The sequence below is a fragment of the Haliaeetus leucocephalus genome, unplaced genomic scaffold, assembly GCF_000737465.1.
Source record: "Haliaeetus leucocephalus isolate CR32 unplaced genomic scaffold, Haliaeetus_leucocephalus-4.0 Scaffold848, whole genome shotgun sequence".
Taxonomy (NCBI): Eukaryota; Metazoa; Chordata; class Aves; order Accipitriformes; family Accipitridae; genus Haliaeetus; species Haliaeetus leucocephalus.
In genome coordinates, this window is record NW_010973284.1 from 4,179,715 (window position 1) to 4,199,425 (window position 19,711).

The window sequence follows — 19,711 nt, forward strand, 5'->3', positions numbered from 1 at the left end:
TGGCACGCCCCAGCTTACAGCTCAGGGGATGGTGTCTGGAGCAGCTCGGCCGCAGCTCGGCATGCCAGCTTCCTCGAGGGTGAGGGTGAGCACCTTGTTTTACACCATTTTGCACAGTTGGCAAGTGACCTGGTTTTCAGACGTGCTATCTGACTTCTGTGGAAGGACGCGAGTGCTCAGCGCCACCGAGCGTCCCTGCAGTCATACATTATAAACCTGCAGCTTAGAGGGACCAGGGCCAAGGGGAATATGCAGGATGTGGGTCCTGGCCTGTGGCAGGGCATGGATCTGAGTGGGCAGACATATTGATCCTGGTGGGGTGGTGTTGTGGAGCCTTTCCAATGCCAGGTGATTTCTATTACTGACCTGCTGGTAAAGTAATCAAAAGGATATGTAAGCATCTCTCCCCCTGTAGATCATGCAACATTCATAAATGTTATTTAGGTATGCAGTGAGCAAATTTGAACAAAAATGCTGTCTTGCCTCAGGGTTATGAAACTTCATTATGTCTGTCATTAACTGTCTGTCTGTCGCAGGACCTAATTTTTCTTGATATATTGGTTGCCCTCAGCTTCTAGAAACTGCTTCTTATAGCACTTCAAGGTGCTAAGACAGAGAAATCCTGGAATTAAATGGCACTGCTTTCTAAGTGGCTGATTGATGCTTTGGGGCTGTAAGATGCCCCTCTACAGCCTTCTTGTGCAGGTGGAAAGGGAGAAGGTATAATTTTCACCCTCTTTTGCTCAGCACTTGGGAAGCTGGTTGGCTATGCATAGATACTTTTACCAGGGCAGGGTAATGTGAGAGTTTAATTCAGAATTTAGGTTCCTCCCTTTTCAGTAGACCCTCAGCCATATATAGCGTTGCCATCATTAATACCAATGGAAGAACTATTTGAAAACATGTAATTTTTTAAAAAGAGAAATAGGTCTGTTTAATAAGCAAATCCTGCCAAACTGGATGATGATTTCAGAATACTAAACAATTGTTTAAACTGTGGAACATTATGCATTCAAGCAGCCTTGTCACAATAAACGTACATCTCTTGCTCTTTACACTAGTATGAAAAAAATAAAAAGAAGGAATTTTGGCAATGCAAAATAGTTATAAGAGAATGAGCTTCACAGCTTGCTTGGTTCCAGATAAATTTGGCAGGTTGTTTTTTCATAGTTGTAGTCTTGCATGTACTGGGGTTTTTGCTTCTGTGGATTGTCCTGTGTCTCTGTGTCTTAGATCACAGTCGCCTTTAATTTAGGCAGTTACAGCCAAGTTTGTTTAGCGTGTGTGAGTTCGTGCTTGTGCTTGCCGCTTTTCCCCCAGTTTTACTGACCATAATCTGCCTAGATCATTAAATTTAGAAATTGCCTTGCAATACCAAACATATAAGTAAACCCTTATACTAAAACTAGGCAATTCATTTTTCCTGACTTAATTTGAGGTAGTATTTTCAGAGTAGTTTGTCCAGTACTACTGCTGCTTTGTGCAGGGTGCTAGTGTTTTAATAGCAAAAGCACAGTGTATTGGAGGTTTGAGACAGTCACAAACAAGCAGTGCTGTTGCTGCATTGAGCATTGCTCACTCACACTGAGTATTGCAGTCCTTCTACGGAACAACCAGCCCTAGGTTCTTAGTTGAAATCACTGTTGATCAGTTGAAGCAACTCTTGTCAGTTCATTTTGGTTGAGTTAAGCTTGAAAACAGGAGTGAGGGCTGGTATTTGTTTTATTTGCACGTTCTGGTACAAGTATGTTCCTGGAAGGGATTGGCTGGGTCAGGCACAGGCTGGAAGGACAGGAAGGTCCTTGTTTCTGGGGTAGCCTGTGCAAGGAGACCTGAGTGAAGAGGCAGCAGCATGTGGCAGAGAGGAAGGTGGCAGCACAAAGCTGGGCACTTCTAGCCTATGCACAGTCTGAGATGGCACGGAGAAGGTGTGAAACACACCAGGCCCCAAGAGTGTGTAAAGAGCCACAGGGCCTATGCACAGTTTGTTGCAACTCAGGGTCACTGGGATGGCCAGAAGCAAGAGCCTGCCTGCAAGGAAATGCCAGGTAGGAAAAGTTGCATACGAATCTGTCTTCTGTTCCTCTCCCCCAGTTCCTTTGAGTTTAAAGTTAAGGTTCTAGGATTCTGTTGACATAAATAACGGTGCTTTTTTTTTTTTTCCTTTTTTTTTCCTTTTTTTTTTCTCCTTTTTTTTTTTCCCCATGTAAAAGTGTTGTGATCTCTTCTGAGGACACGTATGGGACATGTAAGCAGCCATAACTCAAAATCAGGTTGACTTGGGATTTCATTACAATATGTCTCAGGATTAAGCCGTACAAAATAAAAGTAACTTTAAAAGTGTAAACAATGTTAGCAATGTCTAGAATTTATGTTTAACTTTTTTTCTTTTTTCATTTTATTCTTCCAGCTAAGCAAGTATGTCCAGCTGAAAAAATTAGCTGTGGAGACTTAAGCAACAAATGTATCCCATTGTCCTGGAGATGTGATGGGCAGAAGGATTGTGAAAGTGGTATTGATGAGGCTGGTTGCACTCCTGGTGAGTTAAAGTAATATTTTAATATGTATGCAACATCTCCCTTTAGGACTATAAAGGTCCTAGAGTGACTATTACAAATTGCATGTAAAGGGATGACTTTTCCTGCCAACAAATTCATTCACTCTACATTTGCAGTGCTAAGCGGTGAATTTTAGAAAAAGAGAGGAAAGAAGGATTCTCCAGTTGGAGCTGGCTGGAGAATATAAAGTGAGCTCTATGGAGAATTAAGTATTCTTTTACTACTGTAGCAGAATATAGTTAGTTTGGAACATGATTATCAGGGTTAATACCCAGATGATGTGGTAAGGACTTAAATAACAATGTTCAAACCTTCCTCTGTGGTAGCTCAGCAGCTTACTGCTGTGTCCTTCCTCCTGCAGAGTGTAGCCCTATAGACTAAGGCTAGTTTTTGCTGGGAAATAATAGATAGGCCTGGACATTTCTTTATTAATAGCATGTTGGTTTCACTGGGCAGAGAGAGAATGATATACTATTTACTGTAACTGTTTTAAATTCAGTCCCTAAATGGCCATTGCCTTTTATTAGGCCTTTCTCTACTGAATGAAAGAGCTCTTTAACAGTGTTGTCCCTCTGTGAAAACTCCTACACTGTGTAATCAAGCCATTTTTCAAACTGTCTTTCTGATAGACTGAGCATATTTAGTTCTTTATGCTTCTTGTTGTCAAATATTTTCTTTTGAATGACTGCTTGATGCATTTTTGTGGCTCCCTTCAATATCCCAGCTGACTTTCCAACTTTCTTTTTATACAGACTACCAGAACTTAGGGAATATCAGTCTTAAAAGTCTGTGCAGAAGTAAAATCACCTTTCTAATACTGTTCTTATATAACTATTTGTCATTATTAAATTCTTTGTGTGCATATGATCCCAAGCTATTAAGAAGGTATCTTATGCTCTGTGTAGTTGTTCATTCATCCATCAGTGTTTCTGGTGTTGCATGTGGTATCAGCAATGTTATTTTTACTTCCAGATTACTGGTGAAAGGGTTGAATGATTACAGGCAAGCACAGATTGATGTTTCTTCCTTTGAAAACTGAGTTTTGGGCTCTAATACCTAGCCAGTTCATAATCCACATTATATCTTTTTATTGAAGTTGCATAATGAAATACGTTTTATGTGAACATTTTGTGGTTCTGTATAAAACACTGTGGATAAATTTATTTCTTTGCAGCCAGCTTTATCACACAAAATCTTACCAAAGATTTTACTGTCGGAGCAACCTGTTCCAGTATTTAGCCACTGATTGTAAAAATATTTTTTCTTTGTGCTTTTTTATTTTTTCCTTTGTCACAACTTGTGCCCATTGCCTCTTCTCTTTCTGCTGTGTGTTTCTGAGAAGAGTTGGCCTCCAGCTTCACTGTATCACCCCATTAGATATTGGAAAATTGCAATAAGATCTCCCTCTAACCTTCTCCAGGTTAACCAAACCCATTTCCCTCAGCCCCTCCTTGTATGTTGTATGCTCCAGCATCATAATCATCATGCTGGACTTCCACTGGACCCTCTCCAGGTTGCAAATGCCTTTCCTGTACTGTCAGGGTGGCACAAAACTGGACATAGTATTTCAGATATGACCTAACAAGTACTAGCTAGAGGAGAATAATCACTTCCCTCAACCTGCCGGCCTCACTCTTGCTAATGAAACCCAGTGTGGGGTTTGTTATGTATGAAGCTCAGTATGAAGTTTTGATGTGACTCACTAATTCAGTTAACCACAGATTAGACACAAAGTTTTTCAAAGCATCTCCATTCCATATTGCACATGACTTAGAGGTCTAGCGGTAACAGTAACAGGTTACTGTGCTTGCGCTGAGCCTGTGCAGCATAGTTCCAGTTGGGTTGGCTCGCACGGAAAAGGCATAGGTTGCCTTATGTTGCCTCCTGTTTCATGTGGAATTAAGTGTGTGTGCATGGACAATTCTTAAGTAATAAATTATTATGATGCGGTAAGTTGGTGATGTGCTTAGACCCCTGGTCCTGTGTCCTTTAAGCTAATGATGTTTTGGTAGCTTTCAAAAGTCTTTTATTTGTTTTCTGTATGAAACTCTTAGTGTTCTCTCTATAGCATATGCATGTTTTTTCCTTTGAATGGGAGGCTTGAGTTAGAGACAAGTTCAGAAGGTAATTGTAACTGTTATTGAAAAAATTATTCTTTTCCCAATGTAAGTTAGTGAAATTAAAACAATTTTTACACTGGTGGCTGCCTATGCTAATTTAATGCTGCTGCTTACATCAGTAGGAGTTGTCTCATGGAGTCTTTTATTTATGATAAAAATCTACTTGAAATTGCTTTGAACTTCTGTTTTTTCCAAGGCTTTAGGTAGCCCCCAAAATGAATGTAAATATGTTCTGAGTGCCACATAATTTCAGCATAATGATGCTATTAATGGATTTAGAAATAGCTGAGTGTTTCTCTTCTGGATGTTTCAGCATCTCTAGTCTTGCTTATCTTCCACGTTTTTAGTGCACATGCAGATCCTTAAAATGGAAATTTAATCCAAGGACAAATCAACCATCTTCAGATGGTTGTTGGGTAACTCATTTGAAATGAAGTAGTGACTTTGATCTAGTTTCTTATGGCTGAGTGTTGTCCCCACATAGGCTGTCAGCTCGGTGGGTGCACATTGGCAATCTCCGCCAAGGGATCACTGCTGAGTCTGAATGTGGGATGGGCCACTCTGGCCAGAGGACCAGGCAGAAAGGCACTGACAGGCAGACTTGGAGCTTCCTGGGTGGGTACAAACATCAGAAGCTTTCAGCCCCAAGATCTGTCGAGTCAGCACCTTTCAGAGGCATTAAACTCACTTTGAGAAAGAAACAGGAGGCACTGCTGAATGGCTGTAGTGGGAGCATTGTCAGTGAGGTTGCTTGTCAAATTAAGGTGTTTCCCTCATGGATGTGAACAAATGTGTTAGCTGTTTAAACTCTGAGAGCTTGTGGGGGATTTATAGCTATCCTCTCTTTTATCCAAATCTGATAAACCTCACTAAGCCTATCTACTGATACTCTGTTAACATTCCTATTTCTTCTCTGTTTAGAATCCTCCTTTATCTGTTTTCTCTTATATCAGCAACAGACAGTATCCTGACAAAAAAAAAAAAAAAATTTTTTCCCGGGTTCAACCTTTTTTTTTTTTTTTTTTTTTTTTTTTTTTTTTTTTTTAACCTCTGCACTCATGTTTTGTTCTCATTTTAAAAGAAGCTTCAGCACTGTCACCTGCAGCCCCTTGGAGCAGAGCACCCTGTCATAGCTAAGGCTGCACCTCTCACGGAGCTGACCGACTTGTCTATAAATAACACATCATTCTGGATAAATGTTTGGAAGGGAGTTTAGTTGTGCTCAGGATAATTTCTATGGTGAGAGCCTGCATGTGCAACAAACAAGTGGAAGACGACTTGAAGATACTGTGTGGGCATCCCGAACAAAAACCCTAAGCTCTTTCTAAATCCATGTTAATTAGGCTATTACTTCAAGCTAACATGACACTTGAAACATATTTTAACTGTGGATACTCCTATTTCCTGGTAGCAATAACTGGCTCTTAGTATTGTAATTCTTCAAAAGAACTTAATATGGAGTTTATGAACATTACTTGAGCCTCCATTTCTGCATTGGTAATTTGTACCACTAACAATATTGTGCTGGTATCCTGATACAGGAGCTGGGCTTGGTTGTGCTGAGGCTGTGCAAGTGCCTGTCCCTATATCAAAATGTTCACACGCCCAAGTTAAGGGAGGATCTGTTGCAGGAGAGTGCAGGGGAGGAAAACAATGGCTATGGTGGTAGAATCATCCAAAACTGTAAGAACAGTGCATTATGGTTCTTCCTTCTATGTCTGCTTCTGGCCTCCAACAACTTGCTTTTCAGATACTGTTCTGGATTTGATAATTCTTGGTGGATTTTTCTTCTCAGAATTATGTAGTTGCTTTTTGAATCAATGTGAAATTTATCCAGCATAGTCAGTGTAGGCACTGGCACAGCCAGCTGGAGGGAGAACGCTGCTGTTGAGAAATTCAGGGGCAAAAGTATAGAATATGAATAACAGAATCTTCTGTTTGGGTAGGGTTCTCCTTTGTGCTTTGTATCAGCCACGTCCTTGGTGCATCATCTTGCATGAATGGAAACAAACTGGTGCTCTACATCCCTCTCCTTTGCTTTTGGTCACTGTTGAATACTTGCTGTTTCAATTGGCACCCTGTGTGATCTGATAAAAGTTTGTCACAGCAATGCTTAGAATATCTTTCCTTCAAGGAAGGAGGGAATTTGCAGTCTTGTATGCTGTCCTTGTGTAACCCCCTTTAGACAAAAAGGGTTCAGCTGCAGTTAGCAACCTCTGGACTTACCTGAGTGCAGGTATGATGAAAAAAACCCACATCATCTCAAACAATGGATAAGTGAAAATAATTCCTCTGAGTTCCTCATCTCCCCCTGTACAATCCAGCCGTACAAAAAGCTAGCCTTAGGATTAAGCAAAGCAGACTGTATTCGTCTGAAATAAGGGTCCTGTTTGCCATGCCAGGAGTGAGAAAACAATTTGATAGATGAAATCCATTAAAATAAAAACTTCCATAGAGATGTGTAAAACAGCCTGTGCTGGCCTGTTAGGCCGAGTCTGGTACCAGTATTAGGAAAGCAGTTATTTTCATAAGCAGTCCAGGCACTGACCCCATCATACTGCTTGGAAGCCATTATCAGTGGTAAGGCACTTTATTGTTGTTGTTGACCCATGAACAAAGAGAAAAAATGGTGTGATTTTCACCCTGTGGAAGAACTTCCCAAGGAAGCAATGGAAGCTGTGAATTACTTAACCTGCAGTAGTTAAAGCACCAGTGATAGGGATCCAGATTTGTGTCTGTACAGACTGTAATTGCCCCAGGGATTAATTGCAGGTATTAATCCTTGCATGTAGGTAGCTAAGTGCCTGTCTGCCTAAATAATTTACTTCCAGCAGGTAGGCTTTAAGTCCACTAACTTCCAGTGAACAGACAACTTTTGAAAATGCAAATATCTGTCTTTTTAACATTAAAGAGTATATAAAAAGAAAAAAAATCCTTATTTTTCAGTTCTTTGGAGCAGAAGTAATTTGTGTCTTTACAATACCAAGTGTGTTGCAGTCATAGGTCGGGTTTAGTCCTCTAAATGTCTAAAATAGACATCAACAGTTAATAACGTAAGAGTAGTCTTGAATTTGCTGGCTTGGAGGTGCTGGCATCCTCTTTGTTATTTCCCTGGTTGAGGTTTTCTACTCCCACTGTACCTAACCTTTGTCACAATTGATTGGACACGCTTAGGAACATGTTTACTGAGACTAAAAGAGAAATTAAATATGAGAGACTGTAATTAAAGCATCACAACTTGGGGTCAGTCTGGACTTTGCTAACTACTGCAGAACTGTTAAATCTCTGCTAAGAGAGATATTAACCAGTGTTTTGTCAGCCACTCAGGAATGCAGCGAGCATTTCAGCATGGCTTTAGGATGGAAGAGCTACCATCCTGCAACAGTTGAAATGGGCATTGAACCCCTTTAATGCACATATCACTTGTTCTTCCTGACAGGACTCTGGGATGCTCAACAGAGAGAGCAAGGCTCTGACCCCACTCTTCTGATTGTGTTACTGGTTCTCACCTGGACTACTTCTTGCACCCAGTATAGAAATTGTCTTGCAGATGAGGAGTTGGAAGTGTACAATTTTCCCCTTTCCCAGTAGTTAGATACAGTGAAATGACGTATTTGTTGATACATTGATAGCATAATAAGTTGTTTTCCCATACCGTGATTTATTCTGCTTAACTATAGGATAGAGACAGTGATGGAGGAACTGGTGCAGGTAACAGACATACTTGTACTGATCTCATGAAGTTGTCCAAGGCTGAGAGCCAGGAATTTCTGCAGGAGTCTCATGACAGTGACAGCCTCATTACCAAGAGCATCTTCTTTTGGACCCTGATCTTCCAGCTTTTCATTGCTGACCATATATCTCAGAATTAGTTCTGGATTTTCAGCCCTATGATATGATATGCCAGATTAAAAGTGAACAAACTGGGTAAAGTTTTTTAAATTAATAAGGGAAATAACAGTAAGCACAGTCTTGCTCAGCTGTAAGCGACATGTCCTTGCTATGGTAGCTCACATCCTTCATGTTTCCATGGCATATGTATCACTTACAAGATCCTCAGGGCAGGAGCTTTTTGCTTACTCTTTGCTGGCAAACCTCCAGGCACATGTGTGATTCTCCATAAAAAGCAGCAGTGCTTACAAGTGAGCGGTCCTTTTCTTGGATGGTCCAAGTGCAGAAAACTTTCAGAGTCAACTCTTTCCAATGCCCTGCTCGATAGCCCTCATGTCACCTGAGAACCATTGGCAGAAGGCTGAATTTAAAGCAGGCTAAAGCTGGTCTGATTCCTCCAGCAGATCCACCTGGTGATGAGCCAGCTGAAGTGCGGAAATTACAAAGCTGGTTTAAAGCCACCATCCTCCACACTGCTCCTGCACCTACACTCACATGAAGTGACCTTTGTGTTGACAGTTAAATTGTTTTATCATCTTATATCATTGTCCTGTAGCAATAAGGAGCATCATGTCATCTCAGCATCATTTTCTTCTTCATGCAGTAACAGGTACCAGTGTTTTGCATCTGAGTCACACTTACGGTGCTACCTCTGGGGATTTGACCATACTGATTCTCTTCATTCCAAATCTCCACAGATCCTACTGAGAGCTTTTTACTTGGTGATAAAGTAGCACTAATTTTATCTTCCTGATAATGCATGCAGCCTGATTAATGCATGCTTTTGTCAAAGTTATGAATTCTGTTCATTATCTTCATTAACACGCTAGGTGCACAGTGATGTACTGTTCCTCAGTCAGCTCAGAAGGAAATCAAAGGATCAGATTTTGGCATATCTTCTCCCTGAGAAACCCACAAATTGTAATGGGGTTAAAGTCCACAGTATTGCATTTATGGTTGTAGAGGAAATACTTAATATCACTATTGATGATTATTTCAGCATGTGATGAAAAGAGACATGGCTAGCCTGAAATTCCTGTCATTTTATAAAAGCTGTAACTTGAGTACACTTGCCATGGTGGAGGAATCTACAATTATTTCCAAGAATGGATAAAAAATTACTATAGATGTAACAAATGGAAGTCCTTCATAAATAAGATAAGGTAGCACAGCAATGATATCCTCTGGGCTTTACATGATGTTTAATTACTGGACAGCTGGAGGGATTAATGCTTGTGCATTATGCCCTGGCTCTCAGAAATTAAACATGTACAGCTGCCACTTTATCACTGCTTAAAGTATTAGAGCTCCTTCAAAAGCAGTAGTAATTGCATAAAAATCCCCATTGTTATTTAGGAAAAATCTCAGCCCATAATTATATTTGTCCTGAGTTCCTTCAGAACAAAACAGCAAGAAAAATGAGATTGGTAGTTACCTTTAATTGCACTCTTACAGGAAAAATGAAGGTAGTTGCATTTTGAATATATTGGATGCTTGTTGTAATTAAATGTAAAATACTGCATGAACTTAGGTTAGAGGTAAGATAGTCATTGCGTAAGTCAAGAATTAAACCCTAAAGCCATGGACTAAGCTGTTCCAGGGCTCTACCTGCAGAAAGTTAAGGCAAAATGGCTTTGTTTTCCCTATTGCTGTCTCTTGAGCTTAGGTTTTAAAAAAGAACAGACATGTGTAATGTTCTGCAAATGGAGTTTCCCGGTACTGAGTGGTGCCTCGCTCACAACAGCAGGCTTTGGTGGTGGCCTCTGCACGTTTGCCCTGTGCTGATCACTCAGTTACAGATAAATTGTCCGTATCAGTATGTTCCATGAATAATTTATTCTTTAAAGCATAATAAACGAAAACACAGTATGAAAACAAGACAATTTAGAATTTGGTACTTTTACAATGTTTCCCTGAAGGTATGCTAGGGAAAAAGAGTAGATGCAAAGAACACACTGCAAGCACGCTCGTGCTCTCTCTCTTACACAGACAGCCTACACACCCAAATGATAATTTTTCACAAAGTTGTGGAAGAGTAGTATGAAAGAACTGGTTTTATACCAAGATTTGTGGATAATTAAAATGAAAGCCTAATGCTGCTGGACTGCATGTTACTTGTGCACCCACACAAAAACTTTGTCTTGCTGCTCTTTCTGTACTTTAGCTGGACAAGTTGCCTCTGATTCTTCTTTCCAATCTCATGTGTCATACTGTCAGAGGAGCAAAAATTGGCCTGTAGTTAGTTTATCTTCTGGGCAGTCTATCTTTCAACAGTTAGAGCGCTTGGAGTCAAAATAGCCAAGAAATTGCATCTCTCATTGCCAAATATGATTGTATTTCATGTCCCTGAAGTGCTTTCTTCATAAGAATGGAGCTATAATTCTGAGTCTATTCCTCCAAAAAGCAAGACTCTGTTTAGTTTTATTAAGGGAAATGTTCTGTAGATGTCAGTGCCGACAATCATGTTACAATGGCAGATACGTGGGTAGGAATTCTATCCTTCAGTGGCCACGGGTACATATGCGTTATGCTAATTAACGAGTGCTTAACAGTTATGCTTCCTGAGCATATGATCTGAAGACTGAAGCAAAATCAGTTAGCTTGAACTCAGTACAGTCCTACGCAGGAGAGGACCATGTAATGTTTGATGCAAAACCAAAAAAAGCTGGTTTATGAGTCATGTTAATGGATAAAACAACATCTGAAAGTTATCTTAGTGGCTGAAATACACTGATTTCATACAGAGGAAGATATACTAGTTGGATTAACTTTGCTTATATTTTGCAAAGAAATTTGTTTATTTGATAAAATATAACTGGGAAGGTTTAGCTCACAGTGAAATATGCTTCAATACACTTATTTTTTCCAACAAGTTTAAAATAATTGCTCGTGTTGTACAATTGATTCTTCATCTCAGCCCAAATCCAGCAAAGTGCTGCTTTCTATTTCAGAGCTGTAGAAACTGAAGGGCAAATCCTAATGCCATAGAAATCTCACTACTATTAAAGTGAGTGCAGTTAGCACACAACCCTTACACTTTTAATTGCAGTGAGTGTCACTCAGTGCTTAAATTTTCCATTTGAGTAGAATATCTAAGACATTTTTTCTAAAAATTATTGCCATTCCTTTGTGGAACTGTGGGTACATTATGTGGGTAGGTTGTTTACACTGAATAATAGCTGCCCCCTAACATCACATGACTGAAAATAATTAGGGGCTGGTTGTTTCCTGAAAAGTCTGTCAGTCTGTCCTCCTCCCAAAACCACCACAGTGGTCTTGTCTTTATAGACTTGGTCAATATAGTATGTGCTTATATTCATAACCTTGAATCTGGCTACAGCGAATTCTGCCAAGTGTCCGGTATCCTCAATGCTTCTTTTTTAAGGTACTCTTCCCTTCAGATCAGTTGCCTTGCAAATTGTTTTATTTCAAAAGCATCTTTTTAATTGTTACTGAACCTACATTCAAACTCACTTTGGACCACTGTTCCTAGAGAAATGTGAGAGACAGTTGGGTAAACTGGGGGGTGAGATGTGTGAACTCTCAGTGGTTTTCGTTTTGTCTGTGCTCCAGAAGAGTTAATAGCGCCGTGTTCTAAATGAAATGAATATTTAAGTCTGATAGTGAAGCAAACTTCAATAAGAAGTAATATCTGCTCTTACAGAGAATTGCCATCAAGCAAAGTAAATTATTGGAAGTGTAGATTTTATGGGGCAGTGACCTCATTGCTTGCAATGTGAGCACTGCTTTGTCCCTCATTACTCAGCTGAGTTACCTGTGAGCCCTCGGCTGCTGTAGCTACCAGATTATCATGCTGGAGCCAGGCATTTCTCTCTGCCTTACCTGTTCGGCCCATTGGTTCAGAAATGTATCATGAGCATGGCCAATGTGTGGCTTTTCTTTGTTCTGTTTTTCACAGATAGGCCTGTGTGGTGATTCCATCAACAAAGAATTCTACCTAAGAATTAAGATTATTTTTTTTTCTTTTTTCTTTCTATACAATTGCTTTTGAGGTGCACAGTTTCTATGATGCTAGAGTAGCTGCACAAGCAGAGCAGTACCTGTAGCTTTGTAGTGTCAGTTGCCGCTCCCTTGTCTTGCCCGCATTCAATAAAGATAAGTATTGTAGATTGTTACAAACCTCCAGGATTCCTTCTTTAGTTATGGCAGTGTAAAAGACTTGATTGATTCTGGTGGAATGGTTTGGTTTTCCAGCTGGTTAAACTGGTGCCATCCCTGTGCTTGGGAATGTGCGGGTAAGGAGGAAGCGGCAGGCCAGCGAAATAGCTGTGGACCAACAGACATGGGTTTGAATTCCTTGCCTTTCCCAGTCAGAAAAGAAATGGAGCTTCCAAATTTTCTGAGAACAAAACAAATCATGCCATCATTTGCCAATGTGACTAAAGTGTAACTTTTAAGATTCTGATGAAGTCTCTCTCCTGAGCTGGGTGTAAGAAACCAGACAGCAATGGAGAAAACAGCCAGGTATAATAAGGCAGTTCATGTCTCTGTATTAGCAGATGCACAGAGAGTGGAAGTCTGCCCAATGGATGGAAGGTGAGATCTATGGAGCAGGCTTTTCCTGGCAAAGTTACAGATTTAAACTCTGTAATGGCAAAATTAGCTGCTGGTCATGTAGAAAGTCCTGTGCAGGCAGTCCTCATAACCACAGGGAGTCCTGCTGAATCTAGGAGGTCTGCGTACACAGTAATGTTGGTTTTGTGTGTACTGTCACAGGATCAACGGCCTGTTCAGTAATGCTCTATTCTGGTTGCTGGAATAATGTTTTTGTATATATATATATTCCTCAGAAATACATAATTTTGTGTGATAATAGTAGAGCAGCTGTTAGTTTCATGGATACTATCAGATGTTTCTGAGGGATTTGCCAAATTGGTGTAATTTGTAAAATTGCCATTTTAATAAGCAAGTCATGTCTGAGGGAATAGGAGTGAGCTTGTCCTGTACAGGTTCCAATTTTCAGAGTCAGAAAAGAAACCCACTAAACACATCCCAGCATATTTTTTTCCATTTAAATTTTGGCTAGTACCAAACACGTCCAATCTGATTCAGCTGACTGTAATCCAAAGAGTAATAGTAATGTCTTTATCCCCATGAGATGCCCATGGGGTGTCTTGGATTTTAGCAAAAAGCAGTACAGTGTCAACTTTAGGCATTCTGACCATCTCTCTTTTTTTTTTTTTTTCTCCCAAGCTGCTTTATTTTACCCATAAACCCTCTACAGTGGACTGACTTGTTCTTATTTTGAGGTCATTTTCAGTCATTTAACCTGTGAATAACTTCCTAATGCTTTCTTGGTATGAAGTAAATTTGAGGAGACTGCAAGTATGAGTTAGCAACCTTATTGCACATAAGCAAGATTAAAGACAGGGAAGAAATTCAGAGTGTGCGCACCTTTTGTACATCAGCTGCTTCTCTCCATAAATTGTGGGTTCATAATTAATTCTATTTTCAGAAAATTAAAGCACTTTGAATGAATATATGATTCTCAGGAAATATGTTCTAAATCGATAAATACATTCTTGAACCAACTATTATTTATCAGCAGGGGCTTTGGCATCTGGTTGCTCCATTATAATTAACTAATACTATGCAAATACTGCTGCAGAGAATGGAAAAATAACTCATTTGTGTTTGAGGAGAGCAGTGTGGCAAAGGCAGTGAGCGCATGCAAATATTAATTTGCAAGAGTGCGTGAGATGGCTTCTTAGCTACATTACTGATTTGAACAATATCAGGAATTACTATTCCTTCTGCAGTCTTCATCTATATGGGCTTTTCGGTATCAATCACCATAGCAACAACCACTGTTAGTAGTGAGACTGCAATTCAGCTGCATTATTCCCTCCATGGGAGGCCTGTCATTTTTTCAGAGCAATTCGCTTCAAGGTCATCTTCATTTACCTCCATCTCTTTTGCTGTCCTTCCTGGAGGGCAGCTTTCCGTGGGAAACTTGTCCTTCTAGGCATGAATCAGTGCTTTAAAGATTGGCATTTGACTGAAGATCTGTATGAAATATTCAGATATTTGGTAAGCACACCAAATGTCTGCAGACAAAACAAATAATTTAGATATAATTAAGCCTGAATATAAATACTAGTTAAATAAAACTAACATGATGACAGCATTGGTAACTGGCCTGGGAGTTCCAACTTAATTTAGCCTGTCTGGACTCTGTGATCTCCTTATCCATGGTCCAGCTCAGAGATTAATTGATGTGGGCCGTGGTAGCTGGGTTTGCACTTTGTGCAGAATACCTGGGCAGATGGAGTTCAGGCATTCCACTCCTGCAGACATGTGGAGCTCAGATCCTAAACCTCACAGCTTAGGAGAGTTTCTGAAGCCCACTAACCTCTCCTGCCAGTGTTGAAGTGGTGATAAATCAACAGCAGGTCTCTTCCTCCCCAATGCAAATGTTAGTATGCGCAAATCATCCTTTGCCTTCTTTAGAAGAGCCGTGATCACATTTAAGCAAACAAGAAATTTTAAGTCACTCTTTTTTTTAAGTTGCTTTGGGGAGGGTGTCAGGAAAATGCAGTTTAATAATTCATCTTATTTTCTTGTCTTCAGCATCAGTAATTGCTGTTATCCACTTTACCACAAATTTTACCAAATAATTATCTTTCTTTAAGCCATTCATGTAATTTCAAGTAGAACTGACTTTTTTGAAGGAGAGAGATGAATTAGATATCTGACTCTTACTGAAAAGCTAGAAAACCTTTAATTAAAGATTAGTAGTGGCAGTAGTTATAGTCCATTGTACATAATTCCTAGCTCCTATTAATGATGGATATCCTGTTTATTTCATATTTTGAGGTTCATCCAGATTTGAGGATCCATGCTTGGTAGAGATGTGCATTGTAGAAACATTATTATGTACAAATATATATTTTTTGAAATTACAGCTCTCAAAGAGTGCCCTGTATCTTTAGAGCGTTCTACTTTTCTCTATGAATGCTTAAAAAGCATATGATAGAATTATCTTAATTTTTTGGTGCAGCGCCTGAGCTAAGATTGTCCCTGTTGCACCAGACTACTCACTAAAGCCTCTGGTTAAATCCTGGCTCCAGGCAAAAGAGAACCAGCCAGTACTGAAACACTAACTCCACAACTGTCATCTCTCTCCATTTATTTTTTTGTGGTTTGTGGTTTGTTTTTTTTTTAAACTTCCTCTATCCAAAGACTGCTTCTGCTCCACTTTCATCAAAAGATGTGACAAGACTGCAGCTGGAAACTGTGAGGCAAAAACTGTGACAGTTGTGCTCTATGTATTGGCATATAGTACACAGCAGAAATTAATGCAGAACACCTCTAGTATATATTGTCTGTAGGCCAAAGCACATGTACATTCATTTAGGTGTGATACTGTGCTTCCTAAAACTGTGAAGAACCTTAACGGATTACAGTACTCTACAAAACTGCTTTTGTAATTATGCTTGTTTACTGCTTTGAAGCCTGTTGGTTAAACACTTCTTGACAAACATTTCCAAGATTTCTACTGGGATCACTTCATATTTGAAGTAGGTTTTGCACCTTAGAGTATGACATTTATTAATTTCTTTGGCACTGAGGAAAGCAAGCTAATATGTGTTTCCTTTGTTTTGCACAAATAAGCTTACAATAGGACAGGTACCAAAACCAGACAATGCAAACAAATTGCTCAAGTCAAAGAAAAGAATACCCCAGTGATCATTTAATTACTATTCGTACATTTTCTATTGAAATGCTCTTGAGGCAGTGAAATGCTGTAGTGATGGGACTACCTAGGTACCCTGAAAGATTTATGAAAGGAGATGTGAGTAAACTGTCCCTGGGACTTTACTTCCCCATCCTCATCTCCCCAGGTGCTACGTAAGATAATTTGTAGTGCTGCTTTTTATTAGGTTCTTCAAACCAGCACCAAACCATGCAGCACGGACCCCAAAGAGCACGAGCGTGCTGGCTCTTGTCTAGGTACAGAGGAATTGTAAGCAGCTTTTCTCCTCTGTTGCCTGTTTGTGCCAGAGCAAGTCCCCGAGTGGCTGGAAGCTGCAGACGTTGCTTTATCCTAGCATGCCCTGTGGATTTTAGCTGTCAGAGAGGATAACGGAAGAGTGAGAGGAATTGGGACAATATCTGCCTTCCCGTGGCCAGCAGGAGAGCCAGCTGCACAGGGAGACGGAGGTCTCTGCTGGAGGCGTGTGTGACCCAGAAGGAACTGTCCATTTGAGCTGGCCTGAAGATGGTCATTAGGTCTCTAAGTGAAGAAAAGGACATTTTTATTTCTTGAGTTCACCAGGAGGTGCCTAGAGCAGCCTTCTGCAGTGAGGGACCATGTGCTCCCATTTGGCACTGCCACTGGCTGCTAGTGCACGCACTGCAGTGGCCCCTGTGACAGCTCTGGTGGCTATCCAGCAGCCTCCTTGTCATGGCACAGTGGTAGCAGCCCATCAGTCTTACTGGTTGTCCCAGCAGCGTATGGCTGCTGTAATTGCAGGCAGGAAGACCTGAGCACAAAGAGCTGCTCTTCTGCCTCTCAGGCCTTGTCCCAGTGCAGGTGATGCCCTGTCAGCGCTGGTGTCACTGCCCCTGGCTTTAGCTGTGCCAGTGAGTTGCAGAGATTGATCCCCGCCTAAGGACTGCGGTGGTGGGAAGGGGGAGTTAGCAACAGCCAGACTGCTGTGCTTGTTCAGTGGAGGGAGAACTTGTAGTCTCTAGTGCTGTCATCACACTAAATTTAATTTTTTAAAAGGAATAAAATAATCATGACCATGTGATTTTTCTAGCTAGTAATTCACAAGGTTCACTGAGAAAGTCCTCATGAGAGGTTACAAAAGCTGAACTGCTTCTATTTTCTGGCTGTGATTATCAGTAATTTTATATCTGTACTGGGACTTGTAGGTGCTGAGGAGGAGCTTTTGTGCAAACTTCCATTGTCTGTATCCCACACATATGTTTATCCGTCGCTAATTTGCCAATGCAGCAGATTTGTGAAGGGGAAGGCATACAGACAGAAGGAGGGGTGGAGGTGGGACCAGGAAAACAACGAGGGGAAAAAAGATGCGCTCATTACAGTTGGGGGAAAGGAAATTAATGCACATTTGGAGTGTGCAAATCATTACAACCTTGCCCAAAAATTAGGCATCAAAGGACTATGCAAAATTTTGCTAACTGATCTGTTTCTGAGGGTCATCAAAATAATGCCAGAAAAGCAATTTCTTTTTCTCAGCCTTGATCTGATAGAGAAACTGTACATAGCCCTAGAAATATTCCTGTTTCTCACTTCCTTTTTTAAATAGATTGGTAAGATTATAACTGTTGCCTTAGATTTCCACTTGGCGTTTCTATATTACACATCATCTGAAGAGAGTGTTAGGTTATACAGCTGTGTACTGATCAGTAGGGTTAATAAATTATTTTATTTCTAGTTATGGGATAAGGATAGAAAAGTATCAGTGAAGAAAAAGAGCAGAATTTGGGTGAAAACTGGAGAATTTTAATGGTTTCAATTCTGCCATGCAAAAGAGGGCGGTTTTTAGATGCTTCCCCACCAGACTGTGCTCGTATTTCAGGTGCTTATGAGAGGCATTCATCTCCTAATATTAGTTGTCTGATCTCAGTTCCCTCTGTTTGGAGAGGAGAAATATTAGCCCCTCCAAGGGACAATTCTTATCCCAAGGTAGGTGGCAGGAGTTGCCTGTTGAGGGCACCTCTCTATATCCAAAATACTCCACTGAGTACAGAAGGAGCTGGAGCAATCTGCCTGGACCAGGTGATACTTCAGTGTCTAACACTAGGTGCTCATTGGTGACCACACTCTGCTCTGTTGCATTTAATTATTGATGTCAAGTTGGGCACACAGCAGTGTGCAGCTGAGATTCTCTTTAACATTTATCCCTGTTGGAGGGAGCTTGGGTTGTAGCCAGTGCATGATAGTATTGCACCAAGGAAGGCAAACCTCTTTTTCTTCTATTTAGGCAGATTGCTACTCTGGTAGACACAGTAACATCTGGAAAACCTGGGACTAAATGGGACAGAGCACGGGGCAGGAGGGGAGAAGCATATATATTGTCACACTCTGATGTGAAACTACAGGCTGCTTAGGCTAACAGGTAGAGCCCTGCAAGTTTGCAAGCTAGAATGTAAATAAGTATCCATGTACAAATGAACATGTTCTTAATTGCTAGATAAATAGAGTCTCATTCCCAGGTATAAAACAGACATAATATTTCAGTAGAATACTACTTGAGTTCCTGTCATTGGCTGAAAGCTGGGATATGACAACTCCTTTACAGAGATTCTGCTGCTTTCCAGATGCACTTGCCATTGCAGCAATCGGTACCATCTGAACTGTGTGGTTTATCACAGGGGCTCTGCAGATATGACAGTAAATAGTTTGCTTCTGAAGACAAAAAGACTGCCAAGTGCAACGTGAAAAAAAAAAAGTTTAATTTATTTGTATATATTTATTGTAATTTAGTAAAGCCATAACTTTCCTGTAGATGACTGAAATTGCAGACGCAGAATTCTTTTTTAAGTAAATACCTAAAAGTACTTATGGAGAATTTCTTCCAGGGTGTTGGCTCCCCCACACCTTGATGATATAAAGTGACTCTGAACTGCACATTATTGGAGTACCTGAAAGTTTAATTTGAGCAGGCTTCTCTGGTTCAGCTGTCCATTAGGCTTGCAGAGGAGAGTACTCCACTCAGCTTCCTATCTGACAAACGCCTCATTTGTATGTTAATGTTGAGTTGTGATTTCCAGAGAAGGCATTCAGTGTGTTGTAAAGGGCCTTACTGGCAGATTGCAGCTAAATTGATGCTCGACTTACTAAATATTTACCCTACACATCCCACTTAATATGTCCAAAACCAGGCACACTGTGAAATCCTGAAACCTGATTCTGTGCTTGTGAAAGTCAGGAAGCTGGTAATGTCAGCGCGAAGCAAATCAAAGCGCTGTGCAAGTCCACCAGCACACCTCCAGCCCGCCCTGCAATCTCCCTGCTCTTTCCGAGCCGTCACCCCATACACTGGGGCTTGCCTGGCTGCTCTTGCCATAACACCAGGGCAGCGCTGCAGGTGGCCCCCCACTTTTCCTACCTGCAGTTCTTGCAGCCCTGCTGTCCCTTCTTCTTCA

General features: G+C 40.6%; 1 protein-coding gene across 1 annotated transcript in view; it reads left to right on the forward strand.

The window, feature by feature from the left end:
• The window catches only part of LRP8 (low density lipoprotein receptor-related protein 8, apolipoprotein e receptor), an 80,939-nt gene that overhangs the window by 33,816 nt on the left and 27,412 nt on the right, over positions 1-19,711 (forward strand). Inside the window, exon 3 of the mRNA XM_010582701.1 lies at positions 2,411-2,539. Within this exon, the coding sequence (XP_010581003.1) occupies positions 2,411-2,539 (129 nt within the window). The remainder of the gene's footprint in view (positions 1-2,410; positions 2,540-19,711) is intronic.